We start from the raw sequence: 26,724 nt of genomic DNA on the forward strand, positions 1-26,724 counted from the left end.
TTATTGAACTCAAATTTTATTCATCATAAAATTCATACAAGTCCTCCTCACTGTCAAAACTCCAATCCATTAGCTTGTCCTCATCTCTGTCTGATGAGGAATCGCTGTCTTCATATATTGCCTCATCCTCAGTTCCATCTATGGCATTTGAAATGCCACAACTACTGTATAAGATGCACCCAGTTTTTAGACCCCAAATTTTTCAGAAAAGGGTATGTCTTATACATGGGGAAATATGGTATTTATCCTCAGTTGGGTCCTTAAATTGTCTGCCTTGATTTATTCTCTGTTTGAAAATAATAAAATCTGCCCTGGTCAGTTGGCTCAGTGGTAGAGCACTGGCCTAGTGTATGGATGTCCCAGGTTTGATTCCCGGCCAGGGCACACAGGAGAAGTGCTCATCCGTTCTCCACCCCTCCCCCTCTCATTTCTCTCTCTTTTTATCTCTCTCTCTTCTCTCCCCGGGCAACCATGGCTCAATTGGAACGAGTTGACTCCAGGCACTGAGGATGGCTCCATGGCCTACTGTCTCAGGTGCTTAAAAAAAATGGCTCCAGGCCCTGGCCGGTTGGCTCAGCGGTAGAGCGTCGGCCTGGCGTGCGGGGGACCCGGGTTCGATTCCCGGCCAGGGCACATAGGAGAAGAGCCCATTTGCTTCTCCACCCCCCCTCCTTCCTCTCTGTCTCTTTCTTCCCCTCCCGCAGCCAAGGCTCCATTGGAGCAAAGATGGCCCGGGTGCTGGGGATGGCTCCTTGGCCTCTGCCCCAGGCGCTAGAGTGGCTCTGGTCGTGGCAGAGCTACGCCCCGGAGGGGCAGAGCATCGCCCCCTGGTGAGCAGAGCGTTGCCCCTGGTGGGCGTGCCGGGTGGATCCCAGTTGGGCGCATGCGGGAGTCTGTCTGACTGACTGTCTCTCCCCGTTTCCAGCTTCAGAAAAAAAAAAAAAAAGGCTCCAGCTGCTACGGAGCAATGGCCCCAGATGAGCAGAGCATCACCCCCTAGTGAACTTGCCAGGCGGATCTCAGTCGTAGCGCATGCAGGAGTCTGTCTTTCTGTCTCCCCTCCTCTCACTAAATAAATAAATAAAGTAAGTAAGTAATAATCATAAAGTTTCTCCCCAACCTTAGACATTCTAGAAGTGTTTTGTATTTTAAACTGCATGGTGTGTGTGTGTGTGTGTGTGTGTGTGTGTGTGTGTGAGAGAGAGAGAGAGAGAGAGAGAGAACACAAAATCCCCTCTGCCCAATCCTTACCTAGTAATCAGAGTTAGAAATAAAAAATTTTGAAGGGGCTTATAAAATAATTTTAAAGTGTTCTTTGAATCCCAGGAATTACCCCACAGTATCCTCAACCTCAGCCTTCTGAGGTAATGGCATGTACTACTGTCCTCACCAAAAAAGTTGATCAGTAAAATTTTCCATACTGTTATGATTACATTCGTTATTTAAAAAAAGAAAAAGTTACATGTGTATCTCTAATAACTTGAGACAGGACAAGCAATCCAAACCATCTGAGAGAAGAGACTGATAGAACCAGATTAAAAGAGACCAGAGGTGCTAGGGCAGCAATTATGAAGGAGTCCTACCTTCATCAGGTGCTTGTTGACCCACTTAGTGAACGTTTTCTTCTGAACGCGGTCCCGCTCATCTGTCAAGAAAACACAGAAGGCACTGGCTTAGCATTAACCAAGGAACAAATTCCCACACACCAGTTTCTCCAGGACCATGGAGACAGTTTCCAGAGAACTACGAGACAGTGTCTTCTTGTTGGGAAAGTTTGGCATGTCTGAACTTTCTCTTCTGTCCTGATCATGTTGTTACTTTACAGATTAAACAGAATCGTGTGGCTCAAAATGCATGTCATGGCAAAGTCTTCTCAGCATCATAATTCTCTGAGGAGCAGAATGATTTCCTGCTTCCCCTACAGCAAACTCCAAACAGCCAAAGCTGTGAATACACCAACAGAAAGAGTGGAGTGGCCTTGGCATTTGGGGCACTCATAATGCAGTGGTTACATCTCACACTTCACACATACAGTTTCACCTAATCCTGTGATGGCGAACCTATGACACTCGTGTCAGCACTGACACACTTAGCCAGACACACGGCTGCATACCAGAGACGTATGGGGCTGCATGCCGATGTTTCATCCTCGGCTCCTGCACAGCCAGGTGCAGTAGCCGAGGATAAAACATTTGCTGTAGATTAGACATTCTGTGCCGGAAGTCTGTAGGCCAAAACAACAGAACTCTGGCACAGAGAGTCTAGTCCTGGGACTTCTGGTTAGGCCATTAGGGGATCTTTGACTTCACTTCCGGCTGGCGGAGCAGGGAGCAGCAGGAGGCCGTGGGGGACGCATCTCTGGGGGCCCTGTGTCGCCATTACCAGCAACCACATAACCACAGCAACCATCATCCAATCTACTGTTCTGGGGTGTCGTGGATTTCTATTTATTTATATTTTTATTTATTTTTTTTATTTTTGTATTTTTCTGAAGCTGGAAACGGGGAGAGACAGTCAGACAGACTCCCGCATGCGCCCGACCGGGATCCACCCGGCACACCCATCAGGGGTGATGCTCTGCCCACCAGGGGGCGATACTCTGCCCCTCCGGGGTGTCGCTCTGCCGAGACCAGAGCTACTCTAGCGCCTGGGGCAGAGGCCAAGGAGCCATCCCCAGCGCCCAGGCCATCTTTGCTCCAATGGAGCCTTGGCTGCAGGAGGGGAAGAGAGAGACAGAGAGGAAAGGGGGGGGGGGGAGAGAAGCAAATGGGCGCTTCTCCTATGTGCCGTGGCCGGGAATCAAACCCGGGTCCCCCACATGCCAGGCCGACGCTCTACCGCTGAGCCAACCGGCCAGGGCCGGTGTCGTGGATTTCTAATTGACCATCATTACTGAGATAAGTGAGGGGGAGACTGGGAGAGACGAGGGCCTGTGCTATGGGTGCCGTTTCCCGCCATTAGAAATAGCGGCAGCCATCTTAATTTACATAAGATGCAACTTGCAGAATTTCAAGATAGCATCTGGGCTCAGGTTTTTGTCGCCTTAAGGTCAAAGCTTGAGAATCTGGAAAGGTGCCGCTTGAAGAATCAAGAGGAGTGCCACTACAAACAGGAAATTTGGAGTGCCTGGAACTGATTACCAGACACTTTTAGCACCCTGAAAAATATAGCACTGGCTTTACTCACAATTTTTCCCTCTACGTACTTTTGTGAGACCTTATTCTTAGCGTTAATATCAAAACCAACAAAAGAAACAGATTGACAGATGAAGTTAGTAGCGCTTGCTTGGGCTTGAAGTGTACAAAATACCAACCTTCAATCGAAGATTTAGCCAATGAAATTCAGCAACAAAAAAATCACTAATAGGCAGGTTAGTTAAAGAATTCCCCCTCCGCCTCATTTATCTTAGTTTAACGGCACCCCACACAAGTTAAATAATATCAAGACCAACAAAAGAAACTGACAGATGAACAAAGAAGTCACTATAAGCAGGTAAGTTAAATAATTAGTTTTTGGTTTATTAAATACAGTTATATATTACAATTATACATTTTTGTTCTTTAAACTATAAATATCGTGAAATTATGGTTTTTTTCTCGAAGTGACACACCACCAGAGTTATGCTCATTTTTTTGGGGCGAATTTTGACACACCAAGCTCAAAACATTGCCCATCACTGACCTAATCAATACTCGACTCTCTCCCTCTCCTCCTCCATTACTTCCTTCATTCCAATTTTCTCACCAGCCATTAACAACCAGCCAAACTCTCAGATCTGCCCTGTTTACCCCATTGTACGTTCCTCCTTCTCTCCCTTCTCCTAACCTTACAGAGCCCGCATTTCTTTGTAGACAAACTCCCCTTCATTCTCAAGTTTGTCCCTGCTTTAACAGAAACACAACTATCAATACTTGATAGTAAGTGCTCCACAAAAGCACTTTCTCCCACAACTGCCAATTCCCCAGATACACTTCCAGGACACTGATCCATCAGCCCTGACCCTTTCTATTTAGTTGAAGCCCGTGCCATTCCCTATATCATCTTGTTCGCATCATCCTCACTGTCATCAACCATTCCCTGCTGCCCGCCCCACTCCACATGGCATATTTACCTTAACCTTCCCTGACAGACTGTTCACATTTATCACCCCACATGTATCCTCTGGCAGAATATCCACATTCCTTCACATATGTGCTGACAATGCAGGTGAGCCTACATGGCTCCACTGACCTTCATCTCCAATTCCTATCCAGCCACCACGCTACCTCAACCTGGGCCTCACTCCTCCAAACAGCTATTTAGCAGTCATCTTTGTAAACCTTTCACACCTCCTAATCATTCTCAACCTTCAGTCACCCCCTTCCTACTTTATTAAGAGCATCTAAGATTATCCAGGCCTGTGTTAGACAACATGGTTCAGGAGGTCTAAGCTGCCATCACTAATACACCAGGAACTCCCACCTGCCTCACCTTCTAGTGTTCACCACGAGTCTCCAAACCTGAATTATCACCATTGCTTAACTCTTCCACTTCTTCTCCAAGTCAGAGAACATTTCAGAATAGGCAGAATTATACAAGTAATTCACTAGTATTATATAAGAGGTTCACTAGTAATTCATACAAACTTCAGTTAGGTGTTCTCTCCTACTGCCCAGGAATTCCCTTCCTCTGAATCCCTAGTAAAAGCTACATAGGTACCATTCCAAACAACACCAAGGCTCTCTCTCTCCTCTTCCAGGTGAACTGCACATCTACTTACTTTTCTGAGTTTATAGCCATTAAAGAGTCTTACCTTCACATCCCTCTTTTCAGCCTTGAATCCTTTCCTGCTTTTCAAGGAACAGTTCTCTCTTCCTACTATAGACCACAGAACTTAGGAACTAGTTATACAGTCTGATTCCCTGCTGATACATGAACCTCTTCAACAATAATATGTTCGGGGTTAAAGGGTCTGTCCAAACCTTGCATACATCTACAATGCTCCTATACTTAAAACTTAAGATAATAGAGGAAGATCCAAGTTGGCTGCAGGGTATATGGAAGTTCCACTCACCTCAGCACCAAACCAGATTTCAACTAAATTATCAATTAACCTAAACAACCAACTGAAGACTGGCTGAACAGAACTATTATAACTAAGGCTCTCCAAAAGAAGCCCACTAAGAATGAATAATAATGAATTTAAACTGTAACTGCAAAATAAAAATAAGATAATACAGAAGTCACTACTTTATAAAGAAACACATAATAATTTAATAAAGTGTCATAAGCTACTTCTTTATAAAATTTTACCTATTGGCTCTCATTTGGAACTATAAAGAATTTTTTTAAAGTCTATTCTTTCACTTCATAGAATCCTGGCAAGTATTTAAAACCAGGATTTTTATTAGATTTAACCACTGTTATTCCAATATATTTTGATCATTTGATCTTTTTAGCTGCTGACTCAATTAGCCAACATCATCATCATCCCTTCCAAGCCTGTATCATCCACAGACTGCATCAGAAGCAGCTTGCAGATACAGTCCCATCTAAACTGCTGACACACAGCTCATACTATTTATGAAAACGTGGCATGTTACTTTCTTCCTCTCCACCTCTCCAAATGCTATATATTCTTTAAAATCCAGCTCATTCATTCACTCACTTATTCTCTTAATAAATCTTTTTAAAGGACCTGGGCTGCTTGGAACAGACTATTACACAAAGTCACAATCCCTACCTTTGAAGGAGATGACAATCTAGCAGGGAGAGAAATAACTTGAATGCAGTTTGATAAGGGCTGTATAACAGAGGTAAGCACAGGGTGCTCAAGAATTTAACAGCCTAACTGAGAAGGGGAGGGAAGCATTGGGAGGTTAGTAAAAATGTCCAGCCAAGTGACTCTAACTAAACCTTAAAGCAGGGGTCCCCAAACTACGGCCCGTGGGCCGCATGCGGCCCCCTAAGGCCGTTTATCCGGCCCCCGCTGCACTTCTGGAAGGGACACCTCTTTCATTGGTGGTCAGTGAGAGGAGCATAGTTCCCATTGAAATAATGGTCAGTTTGTTGATTTAAATTTACTTGTTCTTTATTTTAAATATTGTATTTGTTCCCGTTTTTTTTTTTTTTACTTTAAAATAAGATATGTGCAGTGTGCATAGGGATTTGTTCATAGTTTTTTTTATAGTCCGGCCCTCCAATGGTCTGAGGGACAGTGAACTGGCCCCCTGTGTAAAAAGTTTGGGGACCCCTGCCTTAAAGGATGAGAAGTCAGCCAGAAAGAGAAGAGAAGGGAAAAGCTACTACATGAAGTCTCACCTACTGCAAATTCAAGGAGAGAAGGAGGAACTTATGTTCAAAGAGCAACACAGTATTAAGGATGGTTGAAAGACAGGATGTGTATTAGGAAGTGGTGAGACTTAAAACTAGATAGGAAAGCCAAGGAATACAAACTTGATTGTCAAAAAACTGGTAAGGGGAAGGTAAGGGAAGTATTGAAAGATATTAAATAGGAGAAGGACACGATCATATCTGAGAAAAATCACTCTGGCAACCTTTCCTGACAACTCCAGTTCTCAAGAGTCTCTTTGTTCTCCAAATTTTTATGATCTTACTGTGCTAATCACTCTATCAGCACTTACATAATTAAATAGAGCTCTGAAGTTTTAATACATGTGTTGTTATATCACCAATAAGATCATTAACTCCTGAAGAAGAAACCATACTTTATTGTATCTCCCACAGCTCCCCCCCCCCCATTTATTATATAGTCATTGAAATCTGCTTGATGTAAGGCACTGTGCTAGCTCTGGTAGGGGCATCAGACATGAAGGACCACACCATCTTCTAAGAGCTCACAATCTAACAGATGGGAGAGGGCAGGGAGGATGAAGCTCCAGCACAGGCTGATTATAGTTAAGTGCCATTCTCCCCCAGCTTCTAACAGCTAAAGCTCTACATAATAAGATCTAAAACAAAAACAAATAATTTCTTGATTGGCCAATATATTAGAAGACTGGCTAAAGAAACCCAAAGAATGAAATCAGAACCAAGTTATTTACAAGAGTCCAGTCCAATATATGAAGCAACACCCCAGCAAGCATCACCTATGTGCTGGGACATGCAGACAGGACGGAAAAACAAAAGTAAAGCTAACTAAAAATTCTACCCACCACTTTCACCAATACCAGATCCACTCTGTTTCACTATATTTATTACCTTCATAACCAAGAATAATAGTCTGTTTCTAGTTTTATAAAATTCTCACTATGAAGTCACAAAGGTCCTTTATTATTTATATTTTTCTTTTTAGTTATATAGCCTGACCTGTGGTGGCGCAGTGGATAAAGCGTTGACCTGGAAATGCTGAGGTTGCCTGTTCAAAAAACCCTAGGCTTGCCCGGTCAAGGTACATATGGGAGTTGATGCTTCCTGCTCCTCCCCCCTTCTCTCTCTCTCTCCCCCCTCTCTATAATAAATAATAAAAATCTTAAAAGTTACATATACTTGCTGTAACAGGTTAAGTAATACATAGATGGAAAAGAAAAAGTTGACAGATTTCCTTTTAAACTAATTAACATATTGACGAAGAGGTGGAATTCAAGTGATTTCCTTTCAGTCCACTGCCTTACTTCGTTTAGACCTGAAGATGTGACTCGCACGATTGAGTCTTTATCATTTTACTATGCAGTTATTCTGTTCACCCACCAAGCCCTCCCATGGGAATAAAGGACTAAAGAAACCCAATGATCTCTTATCAGTCATGCTTCCCATATCTAAAGAACTGACTTTCAATTCGGAAGAAAGAGGTCCAGGTACTTATTCTGAATATAATTACTAAAGGCAACATGATTAGAGGTCCAGGTACTTATTCTGAATATAATTACTAAAGGCAACATGATTACAAGCCCTTCCTAAAAGCAGTTAGCCTGATTAGAGCTGAGCCATGAGTTCCTTGGAAAAGGTTTTAAAGAACAACTTGGCCCCAAAGCTGAAGGATCCTTTTTTAGGATGCTATGTTGCAGACCCATCAGTTAGACAAAAGTTCTTCTCTGATTTTAGCATCATGACGGAATACTGCAGTGCCTGAAGTTTAAGATCGTAATATTTTAGCAAGGAAATTCATTAGGGAAGCCAAAGAGCCACTTTGTCAGAGACCTTCAGAATACTCCAAACAGCTCAGAGTTTCAAAGCCTGTAATAAGTTTAAGCTTTGGCACCCTATACATAAATCTCTCATTTAATTCCAAGTCCAGCAAAGGTCTTTCCACCTAACACTGGAGATAGAATTTACAGAAGGCACCCTTATGTGAGAGGAAAACAGTCAATCACAGAAAAGCCAATATTCTTTTAGATATTTCTTATAAACTCAGCCCCATGAAAGGAGAACACAGCTGACAAAGGAGAAACAGCTGCCCGCTGGGAAATTCTTAGATTGGGCCTAGGTGGTGATGGAGAGAACACACAATGCAATATACAGATGATATATTGTAGAACTGTGCACCTGAAACCTGTATAATTTTATTAACCAATGTCATTCCAATAAATTCAATAAAAATTCTAAGAAAAAAAAAGCAAATGAGAAAACAGCCTTTGCTTGTTTGTCTGAAGGCCACAGAAAAGGCACAAGTGGTTCAAGAACCCCAAGAAGCGCCCACCACCTGGAAATCTAAAACTGATTTACCTGAGCTGACAGAGAAGAGAAACGGTCAGAATAGGCCTGATTCTTGACCTCATGAAGTTTATAGTCTAGTGGCAGAAACCAACATGTAAATAATTAACAACACCACCAAGCAAATAACACACCAGACACAAGCTGCATAAAATCATGCTGATAAATACAGTTGATTATTCTAACAGAGGGATAGAAGAATTCATGAAAGTCCTGGTGTTTGATCTAAACCCTGGATGACAAGTAGGATTTGGCAGCCAAAAAGGGGTTAGGGAATTCCAAATTAAAGAAAAAGCATGAGCAGCAATTTGAAGACATAAATACACGACATGTTTTAGGAAATGGTATAGCTGTGCACCATGTACACGTCACAATGTAATGAGAAAGGAAGCTAGGAAGGTCACCTGAGGTCATACCACACCAGAAAACTGGATCAGTATGCACTTAATTCAGTAGATAAAGGGATACCATTGAAATTTTCCAAACCAAAGGGTGTTTTGGAAAGGTTAATTTGGCACTGGAATAAAAGGCCAGACTACAGCAGAGAGAGAGAATGAGGGGTCCACTGTGACAACCAGGAAATAAATCTAAGACCTTGAACTGGGCAGAACTGTAAAGAGGGCAGGCAGATAAATCTGCATGACAGTGTAGGGCCCTGGTCGGCAAACCGCGGCTCTTTGGCCCCTTGCACAGATTAGGAGAGGGTAGGCTGGGTAAAGCAGAAGAAAAATAATGAGGTGCCAGTAGGACCTTCTTGCAGATAGTTGACACCTTAGGTCTAGAGTTCAGAAGAGCAGTCCAAGTAGAGGGTACAGATTTGAAGCTAACAGTAGGCAGCTGAGATTGTGGCAAGTACAGCAGATGGCCTATTTCAACAAATCTTCCTAAATTACCACTTTGCCCGTATCACCCCTCTCTGCAAAATCCTTTCATGGCTCCCAGAAGACCAGAGGAGCAAGTCTAATTCCTTAGTTTCCATAGCATGTTACAACCCTATGAAAGTCAATTCCAATTTTTTATTCCCTGTGTTAGGTAGTTGGAGAAGATAAATTACGACCTGGCCTCTGACTTGAAAACATTTACTATCTATCTACTCTTACAACTTGATCTTTAAACCCTCCCCTGCATGAGTCAACTATGACCATTCCAATCTCATTGTTTCCCAACTTAACTATCACGTTCTTGTCTTTGTTCACCCTTTCCCCCTATTTGAATATATACATATATGCATTCTCCTCTTCTTGATTTACCTAATTTAGAGCCTCCTTACTAGGTCTGCGGATATCTCGCATCTCCCTATACACCTTTCTGGCTACGCCAGCACCTCTGAATGCCTACAGATGCCTGTCTTTATTCAAGTTACTTGACACTCAGCACATAAAAACTATTGTTAGATATCTCTATATTGTAAATTCCATGTATCTATAGGAACTTTTAGCTCTTTGGAATCAAAAACATATTTACATTACATTTCGTTACATATCCAACATTTAGGACAAGAGTAGGCAATCAAAGAATACTCATTCATTTAACAAATATACTGAGAGCCCACCATCTACCAAGTTTATGTCTACAGGGACATTTCAAGAGGATACTTTCAAAGTCAGACTAAGAAGTATTCTTAAATAGTAATTAAAAGACTGCTTTTCAGCAGGGAGCAGGGATTTCCACTCAGATATCCCTTCAACAATTATAGCTTTCCTAAGTTCTTGCCACATGTGGACCCAGGAGCTTCCCACTACTTAACGTAAGCCCAAAGAAAATAGAATGAATTGGAAATCAAACAATTAAAATGCTTCCCTGCTAATGTATAATGGCACCATCATTATAAACGATCCCTTTCTCAGATGTAAGCCAACTTCAGGAGATAAGACTGACCTAGATATATGTTGTGTTTACTCTGCATCAGGCACTATGCAAGGCCTGTCTCATTTAGTATTTGACGTAATCCTCACAATTCTATTAAATACACATGATTTATCTTCGTTTTATAGTTCAAAATTGATACTGAGAAAGGCTTCTTAATAATTCTTAATAAGTAGTATAGTAAGTGGCAGAACAGATTCAAATCTCAATCCGCCATAGACTTTATTTTTTTTATTTTTTTATTTTTTCTTTTTACAGAGGCAGAGAGAGGGATAGAAAGGGACAGACAGGAACAGAGAGAGATGAGAAGCATCAATCATTAGTTTTTCATTGTGCATTGTGACACCTTAGTTGTTCATTGATTGCTTTCTCATATGTGCCTTGACCGCGGGCCTTCAGCAGACCAAGTAACCCCTTGCTCGAGCCAGAGACCTTGGTTCCAAGCTGGTGAGCTTTTGCTCAAACCAGATGAGCCCACGCTCAAGCTGGTGACCTTGGGATCTCGAACCTGAGTCCTCCACATCCGAGTCCAATGCTCTATCCACTGCGCCAACGCCCGGTCAGGCTGCCATAGACTTTTTTTTTCTTTTCATTTTTCCAAAGCTGGAAACGGGGAGGCAGTCAGACTCCAGCATGCGCCCGACCAGGATCCACCCGCCATGCCCACCAGGGGGCGATGCTTTGCCCCTCTGGGGCATCACTCTATTGCGTCCAGAGCCATTCTAGTGCCTGAGGCAGAGGCCACAGAGCCATCCCCAGCGCCCGGGCCATCTTTGCTCCAATGGAGCCTTGGCTGCGGGAGGGGAAGAGAGAGACAGAGAGGAAGGAGAGGGGGAGGGGTGGAGAAGCAAATGGGCGCCTCTCCTGTGTGCCCTGGCCAGGAATCGAACCTGGGACTCCTGCACGCCAGGCCGATGCTCTACCGCTGAGCCAACCGGCCAGGGCTGCCATAGACTTTTAACTACAACACTCCACTGCCACCATGAAATTTTTGAAAGGCAACACAATATAGTCCTATATAATGAAGGGTCAGAGGAGAGGTGCAAGCTATAACCATAATACAGATTCATGAAAGGCATTTATCACCAAGGGTTGGCAGAGATTTAGAGTATCTCAATGAGAACTGAGACTTGGGAATTGGAGAGGTGGTAACTCAAGAAACTTCAATGCAAAATTAAAATTTTATGTTATTTCTTAGGAAAACCTGAACTTCATAAATGAGAATTCTTGGCATTACTGGGACTTCAAGAGCACAGAGATTAAAGAAATAAGTCAGGAGAAAGCATGGTGGCAAAAAAAAAAAAAAAAGAGCCACAGAGATGGAGGGAGAGGCATGTAAGGGAGGGAAGGGGGAGAAAAGCCCAGCAGTCTCTAGAGCAGGGGTCCCCAAACTATGGCCCGTGGGCCACATGCGGCCCCCTGAGGCCATTTATCCGGCCCCCGCCGCACTGCCAGAAGGGGTACCTCTTTCATTGGTGGTCAGTGAGAGACGCAAAGCATGGCATCGCTCACATACAGTACTACTTCCAGTGACGTGGGATGCACGCCTCACGGCTCCGGAAGCACGTCACATCACTTGTTACATCTGGCAGTGACAAATATGGAACTGGACATTGACCATCTCATTAGCCAAAAGCAGGCCCGTAGTTCCCATTGAAATACTGGTCAGTTTATTGATTTAAATTTACTTGTTCTTTACTTTAAATATTGTATTTGTTCCTGTTTTGTTTTTTTTACTTTAAAATAAGATATGTGCAGTGTGCATAGGGATTTGTTTATAGTTCTTTTTATAGTCTGGCCCTCCAATGGTCTGAGGGACAGTGAACTGGCCCCCTGTGTAAAAAGTTTGGGGACCCCTGCTCTAGAGTATTTACCAGAGTACCACATTCAGGAAAAATAAACATTTCACAGATACAAAAAGATACAGAAGTTAAAGAATCTTCAAAAAATTGTGTTAAAAAGGAAGAAATTGAAGTCAAGAGAGATTTAAGACCTTAGATAAGGTTACTCAAGGGCAGAACCAAGTCTACAAAGTAGGTTTCTTGGACTCTGACTCTTACCGTACGGGACACTCATCTTCCCTCTTTGAGTCTGAGATTCAACTATAAAACGAGCAGTTTGGACTAAGTCAGTAGTTCTCAAATACCAGTCTGTGAACCAGCCCTGTCAAAATTCCTGGGGAACTTGCACTGGGCTAAGTGCTTTAATATAAATCCCTTATAACGACCTTATAAATTAGGGCCTATTTTAATCTTATTTCAACAAATGAGGAAACCAAGACATAGAAAGGCTAAGCAATTTTTCCAGTTCATACAGCTGTTAAGTTACAGTAGAGTAGGAGCCCCACGCAGACAACTGATGCTGAAGTCCATTTTCAGGGGATTAAACGAGGTAGGGTGAGCTGCGGGTATGTTTTCGCCCTGAAACTTTAAGGATTCTAGAGTTCTTTACACTTGTCTGTGGATTACAGAAAGGGGGCCCTCTTATCTCCAAGCACATTCAGATGCTGGAGATTCTTTCCTCTAGATCTCAGGGAGGAAATCTCAATGCTACTGGGAAGATAAATAGCTAGACTACACGGCAATAATTAAATAAAGTTTTCCCTCCCTGTGCCCCAAACATTATAGTACCAGCTTTGTTTCTCAAAAAGCACTTAAAATATTTGGCAGTACTGGCCTAAAAGGAGACAAAATCAGAACCCTGGGGGACTCCCCTTCAGAGATTTCTTCTGAGGTCCCAGCAATTTCAATTTTAGTGAAAATATGCCTATTTGGGTCACAATTTCCTTCTGCATTAGAGACAGAGTATAAAATCAATAGATATTAGTAGATTATCATCAGTTCAGTAGTTCTCAAACTTCGATTTCACAAACCAGTAATTATGCAAAATAAATTAGAAAAACCTAACACAAAGTTGTCAATTTTTTCTCTTGCTAAATAAGGAAATCTAAAAACAAATTACCATCTAACAACAATGCTTTCATAAAATAAAGGGCATTTTAACATCAAAAAGTAGGAAAGACAATTACAGAAAAAAGGACGGGTTCTTCAGAGTTTAGATTTATGACAGGCACACTACATTTTTCTTATTTTACCCAGAATCGATAACCTGATATTTTCTTCCAGTACCTGTCTGTACAACCCACAGTTGAAAGCCCAGAAACCTATAGCCACAAAGGTCAGTCACTTGCTCAAGGTCACAGAACCTATTTAATTAACTCTTCTACTTTATCAAGAGAAGTCTAAACCACAACCAACAAGACTCTTCTCCTAGCCTCCAAGTCGTCTTTAGGCCTCGTCCCCAGACCTCTATGCCTTCTGCCTCCTCACAGCTGGCAGAAGAGAGTAAGTGTAAGAGAATAAGCAATTGGCTCCAAAGAGGAAACCTAGGCCATGACTCCTCCCTTCCCGCCCCACCCCCATCAAATCTGCTCAGAGGTAGACTCCATAACCGTCCAACTTCTGCTAAAAATACACCCTGGACTTTCAGAACTATTCAACTTAAAAGTGGTTTCCTGACACAGACAGAGCGTTAGCATGAATTTAGTCTCTATAAAAAAAAGTCCCACACCCAAAGCTTTGGCTCTGAACTGCCAGTCACTACAAGCGTAAGAAGTTCCCCAGGAAGTAGGACACCCAGCCTATTCTACTGCACACTTTAACAAGCCCAAAGTTTGTAATGCCAGCAAGGCTTCAAAGCCCATGCAATCCTATGAGTCAATGAGAGCAAGGGCTATTTGGGAGTCTCAGGCCTAGGCAAAGAAGAAAACTTCACATACTAACCCATACAGCACATGCGACAAACCAGGTGGGCGTTGAACTCGTGCTCATCTTGGTAACTGGGCCACATGGCTTCCCTGTGTCTGCTGATCCCTCCTAAAAGGACGGTGTCCCAAAGAACCTCCAGCTAGTGGCCTGTACACTCTCTGCAGCAACTCAAAAAAGGTTTTGAGGTGATCAGAGACAGACAGCCAAACGGCTGTTTGATGAACAGAACAGAACAGAACAGCAGAAGTACAGAGAAATGGCTCCACCCACCACTTCCTACTGACCTCCTCCCGCCTTGAAGTCAGAGAGAAAGCTCCTCCCTAGGGCACTTCCAAAAACTGGGTTCAGGTCTTCAGGCATCCAGCATCCTATTCAAAAGCAGCACCAGCTCAGTATTTTCAGACCAACAGCAGATGTGGGAGCTTCATATATAGAAGTACAGGCAAGCTGTTAAGTGGGTAAGACTCAGCAGGTAGAAGCTGGTTTTTGAGTTCCCCTCCGTTTGCAGAGCAGAGCTTCTGAGACCTGGTGAAACTGAGACCAGTTGCAGGAGAGCTAGTGAGGTAAAATGGCTTACTGCCAAGTCAGGAACAGTGCATCCATTGCCCAACAACCAGTCCTTGGGCTCGCCTCTTCTTAGGCAGAAGAACATGTAAAGTATTAACAAACTGAGAAGATCCCATTGTGGGAAACATATAGTGGCGCGAGCCCATATCTTGTCTGTTGCCAACAGCTTCCTGAATTCCAAAGGGAGCTTCATTCCCCCACATTTACAGCTGCCCTAAGGAAGAGTCACTGCCTCTTCCCAATGATTCCACCTGCTTCAGAGTAGCTCAGCCCCAGCCAGTCTCTCAGGTAGATAAACTCAGCAAATTTCATCAAAACTGTTACTTGCTTGTTGCTCCATTCTTCCCCCTTATCCAACCAGGAATGTCATCCCAAAGTCCCCTTCCTCTGCGCAGACCCTCCCACTTAGCCTTGCCATCAGCACACTTAAGTCAGCTGTGCCAGAAATCCCCTTCTTCATCAGTGGAAGGCTGCTTGCTTGTTTGTCCAACTTGTTTTCTGAATCTTGGCTAATTGTACCAGACACTGGAATGCTGAAGAAACACAATGAGGCCTTTTTCATTCAGATGGCCCGGCCCATCTATTGCTTCTTCACAATTCTGACCCAACCACGGAACAGAAAAGCTGAGCCTCTGTCCATGTCAGCACAGACACCCCAATCCTGGCCCCCACCACTTAGAAAGGCCTCACTACAGATAAGGGCTAATCAGTGGCCCTCGGCTCCAGCTCCCTAAATAGAATGACTTCTTCAGGCTAATGCTACTTCCAATCCTGTTCCTGAAGGGAGGGAGGGAGGGGCAGCACCCAGGAAAGCAAGTTTCCAGAGATCAGCTGAAAGACTGCAAGTGGAAAAAAAGTTAACAGGAGTCGTTTAGCAGACCGCTCTGTTTAAACAAGCCATGTCACCAGCCTCAGTCCCCGGACAGCTTCCCTCACTCCCTGCTGGCCATCCCTCCCACCTACAAACTGCTAATAATCCTGTTATTACTTACTAATAACGGGACTCACAGCTGACTTTATCCCTCCTTGACTAAGCTCCCAGTCACCCTGATAACCTGTGACAACTCCACTCAGTTCGTTCCTCTTAACAGACTCTTCTTAGCCCTAGAGAGGAAGGGTCCTTGTAGAATTTACCTTGTTCTAGGAAAAGAAGTACATACGAAATAGGGAAGAGAGCCTGACCAGGCGGTAGCGCAGTGGATAGAGCGTTGTACTGGGATGCGGAGGACCCAGGTTCGAGACCCCGAGGTCGCCAGCTTGAACGCAGGCTCATCTGGTTTGAGCAAAAGCTCACCAGCTTGGACCCAAGGTCGCTGGCCCCAGCAATGGGTTACTTGGTCTGCTGAAGGCCCACGGTCAAGGCACATATGAGAAAGCAATCAATGAACAACTAAGGTGCCACAACGCTCAATGAAAAAGTAATGATTGATGCTTCTCATCTCTCCGTTCCTGTCTGTCTGTCCCTGTCTATCCCTCTCTCTGTCTCTGTAAAAAAAAAAAAAAAAAGAAACAAACAAACAAATAGGGAAGAGAGAATAGGAAGGAATAAATATTTCCTGATTCATATTTAGTAACCCTTTCCTTTATCAGATTTAAATTTATCATATGCAGGGACTGTCTTTTGTTTTATATCTGAGTCTCTTAACACACTCAGATGGCATTCAATGACCTAAACTAAATAATTGAGCATCTACTATAACTGTGAGTTTACAGGTAATGTGCTAAAAACTTCAAATAATCATTTGATTTAATCCTAACAATTCTCTAAGAAAGATATTATTACCATTTCTATTTTAGAGATAAGAATCCTAAGACTTAAAAAGGTTAAATAACTTGACCAAGATTTCATATCCTCTATCCAGCTCCAAAGCTATGCCTCCTGTTATACCTTACTGTTTCTGAGAGGAACCGAAACCGGAATTAACTGAACAGGCTAGACAGGTGAGAAGGTGGAATAGTCTTGGTAAGGTTAAGAAATAAAAATACTTGACTATGGCCACCTGGAGATTTAGGGTTTGTCCCAAACAAACATGTGGGTCAACTTCTAGAAATAGTAAGTAATTTCAGTCTCTAAAAATCAAAATAATCATTACTGGGTAAGGCTTGAAGAAGGGGAAACAAAGCCTGCCTTCTCCCCACGTCCCTGGAATCCAAGCAAAACTATTTTCCCCAAAGGTACTGCTGACTAAAGAATGTAGGGGACAGTGTTGGGGGCAAGGTCAGTCTAGCTGCAGGAGGCAGGCCTTCCCTTCAGGTTCCCAGGAGGTCCTGAGTCTCAAAGGGGAGGCTGCTGCTGACAACAGAGAGAGAAGATCGTCAGCTAGTTCCTTAACTGTCCAGAGGAGACCGACCTGTATAGTGACTATCTAAACCATCCCCCCTTATTTTTGCCCCCTTTTAGTCATTTCATAGTTCACTAGATGTCCAGGGATGTTAAAGGTAGGAAAAGGTGAGTCTGCCTGCTACCTATAGATCTTGAAACTGTTGAGTGGAGGGAAGAGAGGTTCAAGCCAATATTTCCACATGTGACCAAAAGTTATCTGAGAATTTGTAGCTACTGCCTTCTTACAATAGCACAGAAAATTAAAGTTATATATCTATTTCCTAAAATGCCAAAATCACCCACTATGTAAGGAGATTAAAGCTGATGGAGAAGTCTCTTCTAATATGTAACACAGTGATTCATAATACATCACTATTTTTTTTATAAATCCCCACATTGACTGTTACATTTCTTAGCTCCCAATTGTAAACACAAGCATTTATATTTTGTCCCAGCAGTCCACAAGAAAGTACGGCCCTCAATGATATCTACAGTTTTAAAAAATTATGATAGCAAACAATTATATAGTCCTTACCATGTGCAGAATGAGTTCTAAGAACTCAAAACAAGCATGCAGTATTATTAATCTAATTTTACAGATAACAAACCAGGACCAAACAGATTACTATTACTCTGCTAGCAAGGGCAAGAGCTAGGGTGAACACACGGAGTCTAGGTCTGACCCTAGACTCAACCTGCTCTCAGTCCCAGCTCCACACCACATCCAAACAGGAGCCAGATAATCACAGAAAGTTAAGAGACCTTTTTTCTTCTCATGCAGATTGCAAATTTGAGGTCCAAAGGAACTAAGTGACCTAACATGACCTAACATCACATACTAGTAAGCAGACAAGCCAGGACTTAGAACCCAGATCTGACTCCAAGTTCAGTGGTCTTTCTACCACATTGTACAATACAAAAAAAAAAAAAAGCCAGGGAAAGAAAAAGATGAACATTCAATCTTAAATAAAACACCTAATGCTTTAGTTATTTGAGTAAAGATATAGTCTATATATGACCAACTATTTAAAAATTTACATGCTTAACAAATTTTTAGATAATATAAATGGAAGATGCACAGTTGATGTTATAAATGGAGAAATCAAAGTTTAAAGCAATCTCAAAAAGCTGGACCAAATCTTATAAGCCAAAATTGAACTGTTCTCTATAAGTCTTATGCTGAAGTTCAAAAAAACCAAAGGCACAGCAATCTCTGGAAGAGACAACAATTCATGTACAGGGTTTGGCCATTTTATAACTGGTCCAGATCCAAGGATTATATATAACTAGTCCTCCCAGTGAAATGTTGGAAACAGAAAAACCTGAGAAGACTGGACTGTTCAACCCTTTCATTCCCTTTCATTTACAAACAGAGGAAACACTGGCCCTGGCTGGTGGATCAGCCCCACATATGGATGTCTTGGTTTTGATTCTCGGTCAGGGCACACAGGAGAAGCAACCACCTGCTGCTTCCTCCCACTCTCTTCCCTTCCTGCAGCCAGTGGCTAGGTTGGTCTGAGTGTGGCCCCAGGCACTGAGGATGGCCCTGTTAGAGTGTGTCAGCCTCAGACGCTAAAAATAGCTCAGTAGTCCAGCATCTGCTGAGATGAGGTAGTCGAGATGGGGTTGCTGGGTGGATTCTGGTCAGGGAGCACAAGAGTCTGCCTCACTATCTCCCTTCCTCGACCTAAAAACAAACAAATAAACAACAACAACAAAAAAAAAACAAGACCCCAGAGAAAAAAAATTTTGTCCTTTTGCAAATACACAAAAAATGCAAATGTTCCTCAAGTAACTTTAAGTTCCTTTCATGTTTACACTATCATAATGTGCAAAATTGATAAACTAAAACACAAAGCAACTCTACATCCTTCACTTAACCTATAATGAGCATGCACCTTAGGCTATACAAGCTAAGCCATGCCCTATAAATACACAAATGAAAAAGACATGGTTAAATTGCTACAGTTTATATCTAATGCTACCTTCATTCCTTTATTTATTAGTTCAGATCCCATTTACTGATACCTATTTTGTCTCAGACACTTGAGGAACGCAGATGAGTAAAAGTCCCTGTTCTTAAAGATCTTACCGTTTAACAGAATCTAATTAATGCGGAGAGAGACAAGCTAAGTGAGATGACAATACAGGTTCGAATAGGAAATACTAATAGAGTGCTACTGGAGCACTGAAGGAAAAGTATCAAGAGGTCCAGTTGAAAAAAGGGTACAGGCATCCAGGTAGAGCTCTACAAGTTTTTAAATGATGGCTGGACTACTAGGTGCTTGTAAGGCCAAGACAGGAAATGAAACTAGTGAAATAGGCAGGCAGCAGATCATGAAAATCCTTGTCACGCTGTGGAGTCTGAACTTTCTTCTAAAAGCAGAGAAGCACTGATAGATTTTTAAGCAGGAGAGTGACACAGCTTGTATTTTAGAAAGATCACTCCAGCTACAGATCGAAGACAGATTGGGGTGGTTGTGGGGGGTGGGGTGAGAAAGAACAGGGGAAAGAGATTATTTCAACAGTCCTAGAGAGGAAAAAATGAAGACACGAACTGAAACAGGAGGAAGTTTGGGGAATGAGATAATGTATGTGAATTCAAATGTGGACAGGGTGTACTGAAAACTATTTAAAATTCTAAATACTAACAGAGTGCTAAGCTCTGTCTTATAAGATTATATGGTTTCAGTACAAACGCTATGTTTTCCTGTATCTTGCTTACATCTGCTAAAGAGATGGTGACTTGGGAACATAGTTGTAAAAGCCATGTGCTTATGATCTCACCAATGGACCCATCACACCTAGCTAAGGAAAAGTAAAAGCTAAGGAACAGTAACCAGTGATTCCTCCCCCATGGTTCTGCTGAGCTCCCTTTACCTGTCTACACACACACCACATGTTTAAAGCAAAAACAGACTGTCCAAAGGGAATACTGGAAAGATAAGGAGTGAGTAAACTGTATATAGCAATGAAAAAGGAAGTCTCTAGACTGGAGAAGATAGCCTTCAAATATAAGTAAGCAAGCCTGACACCTAGAAGGGAGCTTGATCTTTGGTAGGCTGAATTTGTACTAATGGACATAAATTACAAAAAGGCAAGTTTCAGCTTAAAAATAATCCCCCAGTTACCAACACAATGAACAGTCCAGAGGATGTATGCTCAACAACCAGAGACCTTCGAGCAAAGGAGGAATTACTTCTGATGAGGGTAGAAGTGATTAAAAGGTTGGACTAGTTACTAAGTAAGGTCCCTTCCAATTCGAAGAGCAAAACAGAAGATGCTACCAACTTTAAGGGTGGGAGAAACAAAAATCTATACAGTGAGGATTTACTAGAACACAGTATCTTAGAATTGCAGTGCTAAAAGGAACCTCAGAAACGATCCACATAGTGATTTTCAACTCTGACAAGAGAACACTTTGTCAAACAAACCTTATATGGAACTCAATATATAGAACATATAAATGTGGTATGTAATAGCATAAATCAATTTTAGAGGTTCAAATTTATGTTACTTATATTAAAGCCAAATTACATCAGGTGATTTAGATTGAAATTAGAGATTAATTACAGTTACACCAACCTCAGCATCCAATTTACTTCTATGTTGTATTTTATTGCAGAGAACTATTTTTTTGAAACTAATTTATACAACTACAAACAAACAGTAATCATTTTATAGTTTGCCTGGTAATCTCAGGATATTATTCAAATAAATTGATACACGAAGCCTGAAAGAATAGCAGAAATATTTGTTTCAAAGTTAAATCCCGGCCTGACCGGGCGGTGGCGCAGTGAATAGAGCGTCGGACTGGGATGCCGAAGACCCAGGTTCGAGACCCCGAGGTTGCTGGCTTGAGCATGGGCTCATCTGGTTTGGGCAAAAGCTCACCGACTTGGACCCAAGGTTGCTGGCTGGAGCAAGGGGTTACTCGGTCTGCTGAAGGCCCACAGTCAGGGCACATATGAGAAAGCAATCCTTGAACAACTAAGGTGTCACAATATGCATCGAAAAACTAATGATTGATGCTTGTCTTCTCTCCGTTGCTGTCTGTCTGTCCCTGTCTATCCCTCTGACTCTGTCTGTTAAAAAAAAAAAAAAGTTAAATCCCTTCAATAGCTAAACACTATGTACATTCTTTATAATATGTAAATTTGGGACAAGCACAAACAATGTTAGTACATACTAAGCCAATATTACAATGTTATCACTTAGATACGTGTTGCCCTCTCACCATTATAGAAGGAACACTTGAGCCCATACAACTGAAACTTGCCTAGAATTTAGTAGGCACAGGACCTATGTTCAGCAGTATGTTCTGCACTTATATACACACGTCCAACAACAACAAAAAGATCAGAAGAGACCATCTTCACTTTTTTAATTAAGTGTACATTTCATAAGCAGTATAAATATTTACACAGAAATAACGAAGAAACTTTATTCTGGTGATGTCCAATCGGAAGGTAGTACATTATAGTGTACATGTTATTTTTAAATACATTATAAAATAAACTATGGCTTAAAATTGAAAGTATAATAAAATGGGTGCAAAACCTCTTAAGTACTTCTGTGGAAGTTCTGGTATCCATAATCTCCCACTGAAATACCACTGCTCTATTTTTACAGGTAAGTTGAACATAGCACATCCACTATATAACCATTAATTATTAGAATTAAATATGTTTCATAAAAATAAAGAGCTTTTATGAAATATTTTTCTCTTTATTTCAATGTACTTATGGCTATTTATAAAATTAATATTTCTAAAACATAAGAAATAAAGCACTTAAATATAGGACTATGACTCCAAAGTTCCATAGAAAATTCTATACTGAAGGTAAACTTTTAAAATATTAATCAATATTAGCAGTCAGTGGTTTAGAAATGTCATTACCATAATGCACAGGGAAACGGAAGCAGCAGCTTCCACCTGAATATTTTTCTCGTTACCTATGAAATAATATATATAGGGCAGAATAACTCATGCCTGCCTACTACTTTCTAAGCTCAAATACAGGCTCATATTTCAGGAAAGTTAGTTTTTGGGGTACCTTTTTAAACACATCACCACACAAGGAAACATATTTCTAAATGTCCTCCTGTGTTTTTGCTTATTTATACACAAGCTGGGATCTGAATATTTAGTCAAAAGCTTTTGGGACTTCTGGAAAAGGACACTGGGGAATGACTAAGTCTAATTCTAATTCTGTCAAGCATTCATGAACTTTTAATAGAAAGCTAAGTAATGCCATCAAATCTCCATCTTAACTTGCAGAAAGACAAAGTAATTTATAAGAGACAAAGTAACAAGTATCTCACTACTTGGCTTGAAGGTAGTAAGCAGATCACAATGACAGTACTGAAGGTCCTGGGACCCAAGAATGTATTCCAGGAAAAGTTTGACTTTATTAATCTTAACGATGGAGATTCAGAATCAGCTAAACCCAGAACTGACCCCAGGACCAGACCATTAGAAGTTAATGGAATATAATGTAAACAATAGCATTATAGGGTGTAAGAAGGGTTTGTTACCACCAATTCCCTAGAGAAAAGCAGTTATATACTTCCCTGCACTGAACAGGATGACCTGGATACAGTTAGAGTAAACTGTATTTGCTCCATGTGTATCCCAAGGTGGAATAGCCCAAGGGGAAAGGAACAGTGTCAATCACATCTAAGAAAAGAGGCAGGCACCCCAGTGTTCAAAGATGCCCCCAGGAAGGACAGACACCACACACCCTATTTTTCTCCTCTATCATTTCTCACCCCAAACACACCAGATCCAAAAACTCTAAACCTGGAGAGGGGTGATAAAGTTACTAGATGTTTTAGTTAAAAACAAAGACCCCCAAACCAGTTTGAGATTGAGAACGTAAAGAAAGGAAGAGCTTGATTCTCTGAGGAAGGATACAAGTCAGCAAAGTTGCCACTTCCCTCAGCTTCAAGCCCAGACATCACCTCATAAAACCAGCACCCAGCCAGGGAGCCTCAGTGAACAGGAAGGAGTCTGGGACCAGCTTTCTCAGTAGGTCCACACACACACTCCGGTCTGATAGCACCCCATTTGAGAGGGCGTACTGGCCCTTTAAGGAAAGCAGCTGGGAAAACCTCGGTCATTTACCCCACCCTCAAAAGCCCCACAGCAGATTTAAAGAATAACTCAGTACCAGTTACCTGCTCTGCCTCTGGTACATCTCTTCCAGTAGAGAACACAGGCAAGTCCAAGAACATGAGTCAAAATGAAGATGGTTGATGGAAGATAAGATGAATCTAAGAGAGGCATTTCCAGGCCCGTCCTTCCTCCTTCCCTGAGCTAGCCACAAGCCCACAGCTCAGCGCAGGCCTCTAAATGCCTTTCTACTGAGGTTACTGCTGTCCTGTACTATCAGCACAGAGGCAGGAGCCGGCAGCTCCGTGTTGTCAGAAACTTGCGGGCGGCTTCCCCTCCATCTCGCCTCTGACTGTTTTTCAGTAGGCAGTACGAGATGGGGACTAAAGCCGTACAGTGTATCTCAGACAAAGCCCAGGAAACAACTGGCCAGAGGGGGAGGGGAAAGGGAAGGAGGAACCAGGAGAGTGAAAAGGAGAGTCTCAGCGAGTGTTGAGCTGACTCAAACTCTATCTCTGGCATCCTCTGTTGGGCTTAAACAAACAAACCTCAGACCCTCTACAAGAAGGGAGGGTGTCAAAGGACGTCACACTCAACTTTCCATTCCCAGCCTGGATGGAATGCCAGACTTCAAGATGAAGCTTAAAGAAAAAAGTCACAGAAGCCCTAGGGAACCACTTTCAGAGAGAAGGCAAAGTACACAAGGATATATAAGTGTCCACAAGTACCCGGCACAGCCAGAAGGCAACTCTTCCACACCCACAGCCCAGGAGGAGGAGGCAAGGGACCTGAACATCACCGCAGAGAAGGTCACACACAGAACAAGCTCCATGAAACAGACCTGACATCAAGGCTGATAAAGGTGAGCAAGGGGAACTAAAATCCACCTGATTTCCACTAGCTGTCCAAGGGGATGTCAGGACACTCAATGACGGCAGAAAACAATGCTTTCCCCAAAACTAAGGCCTGCTTAGCCCTGGCCGGTTGGCTCAGCGGTAGAGTGTCAGCCCAGCGTGTGGAAGTCCCGGGTTCCATTCCTGGCCAGGGCACACAGGAGAAGCGCCCATCTGCTTCTCCACCCTTCCCCCTCTCCTTTCTCTCTATCTCTCTCTTTCTCTCTTCCCCTCCTGCAGCCAAGGCTCCACTGGAGCAAAGCTGGCCTGGGAGCTGAGGATGGCTCCATAGCCTCCACCTCAGGCGCTAGAATGGTTCTGGTTGCAACGGAGCAATGCCCCAGATGGGCCGAGCCTCACTCCCTGGTGGGCATGCCAGGTAGATCCCGGTCGGGCATATGCGGGAGTCTGCTGCACCCCCCACCCGCTTCTCACTTCGGAAAAATACATACATAAATAAATAAATAAACTAAGGCCTGCTTACCAACGGAAACATGATATGGACATTGTAGCAGGCAACTGAAACACTTCACCACTACACACTTATTAAAATGACTAAAATTACAAAGACTGACAATATCAAGTCTTGCCAAGGATATGAAGTAGCTGGAACTCTCACCTGTTGCTGGCAAGGGGGTAAACTGGCACAGCCACTCTGGTTTGGCAGTTTCTTATAAAGCTGAGTATACACATATCAGAGGACCAAGCAATATCACTCCTTGGTATTTACACCCCCCAAAACATGAAAACATATGTCCACACAAAGACTTATATGGGACTGTTTACAGCAGCTTTACTCAAAATAACGAATAACTGGAAACAATCTAAATGTCTATCAACTGGTGAACTAAAGAAACTGTGGTGCATCCATACAGTGGAATACAACTCAAATAAAAAGGGAAAACTATTTATAAGCAGCATGGGTGCATCTAAAAACATTATGCTACATGAAAGAACCAAACACAAAAGGCTACATACTGAACGACTCCATTTATATGACATTCTAGAAAAGAAAAGCTATAGAGACAGAAATCAGACAAGTGGTTGCTAGGAGCTGGGGGCAAGGGGAAGGAACTGACTACCAGAAAAGGGAGTTTTAGGGGGTGATGGACCTGTTCTATATGCCCATCACAATGACAGTTGCACGACTACAAACATCTTCAAAACTCATTGAATTATATACTCAGAAGGGTGAGTTTTCTGTATACAAATTATACTTCAATAAACCTAACAAGCACGTCTAAAGCCGGTAAAGAAAGCTAAGAAGTCCGCACAACCTAAGTTGAACATGCAAAAGGCTTGCAGTGCCAATTTCTGTCCCTCTCCTTGTCTACTTTTCTCTGAAGAGATTCTTTACAAAATGAAGTGTGGACACACAACATAACAAGGAAGACTCAATAGCTAAAAGTACATCTTACGTCCTCTGTGACACTAGTATCCTTCACTCAGGGAAGAGTTATAGCCTCATCTTTCTACCAAACTAGCTCTTGTTTCTATGGTGCCTTTTGCACTATGGTATATAAATATGCTATATTCTCACAAACTTTAAAAACTGCAAATTGCTTAAATATCTGTAAAGTTACCTTTTTAAAAATAAGCCCTGGGTGGCTAGCTCAGTGGTAGAGCGTTGGTCGGTGTGTGGAAGTCCCAGGTTCGATTCCTGGCTAGGGTACACAGGAGAAGCGCCCATCTGCTTCTCCACCCTTCTCCCTCTCCTTTCTCTCTCTCTCTTTTTCTCTCTCTCTTCCCCTCTCGCAGCCAAGGCTCCATTGGAGCAACATTGGCCCGGGCACTGAGGATGGCTCCATGGCCTCTGTCTCAGGCGCTAGAATGGCTCCGGTTGAAACAGAGCAATGCCCCAGATGGGCAGAGCATCGCTCCCAGGTGGGCATGCTGGGTGGATGCCTGTCGGGCATATGCAGGAATCTGTCTCTCTGCCTCCCCACCTCTCGCTTCAGAAAAATATAAAAAATAATAATAAAATAAAATAAATATGATAAAAGGGCCCTGGCCAGTTTCCTCAGTGGATAGAGCATCAGTCTGGTGTGAGGATGTCCCAAGTTTGACCCCAGTCAGAGCACACATGAGAAGAGCTCACCTGCTTCTCTTTCCCTCCCTCTGTCCCTTTTCTCCATTTTCCCTTCTCACACCCCAGTGGGTCAATTGGTTTGAGGGTCAATCCCAGGCAATGAGGATAGCTCTGTTGATCCAGACATTGGCCCCAGATGGGGGTTGCCAGGTGGATTCTGGTCAGGGTGCATGTGGAAGTCTGTCTCACTATCTCCCCTCCTCTCACTTAAAAAAAAAAAAAAAAAAAGATTTTCTGATAGACTATATGTATGTGAGGTAAGAAGGGAAAAAATAGAGTAAAAAATGGCTCCAAGGTTTTTGGCCTGAGAAACAGAAAGAACAGAGCTGCTATTTACTAAGATAGAAAAGACTACCAACTACAGTACTAGAGAAACAGAGGGTTTGGGGTTCATTGTGGTTGTTGTGGCTGTTTGTCTTCTTGGGGGGAGGTGCTAGGAATTCCCTTCTGGA

At 42.6% G+C, this 26,724-nt stretch overlaps 1 protein-coding gene across 11 annotated transcripts in view; it reads right to left on the reverse strand.

The window, feature by feature from the left end:
• Positions 1-26,724, reverse strand: part of MACF1 (microtubule actin crosslinking factor 1) — a 370,346-nt gene that overhangs the window by 221,692 nt on the left and 121,930 nt on the right. For 9 of the 11 annotated variants that reach the window (XM_066269582.1, XM_066269581.1, XM_066269580.1 and 6 more), the window contains one exon: positions 1,584-1,645. In XM_066269582.1, coding sequence (XP_066125679.1) covers positions 1,584-1,645 — 62 coding nt within the window. Of the gene's footprint in view, positions 1-1,583; positions 1,646-23,355; positions 23,486-26,724 lie in introns of those variants that run through there. The other 2 variants (XM_066269574.1, XM_066269579.1) reach the window with 1 other exon arrangement.

The sequence above is a fragment of the Saccopteryx bilineata genome, chromosome 3, assembly GCF_036850765.1.
Source record: "Saccopteryx bilineata isolate mSacBil1 chromosome 3, mSacBil1_pri_phased_curated, whole genome shotgun sequence".
Classification (NCBI taxonomy): Eukaryota; Metazoa; Chordata; class Mammalia; order Chiroptera; family Emballonuridae; genus Saccopteryx; species Saccopteryx bilineata.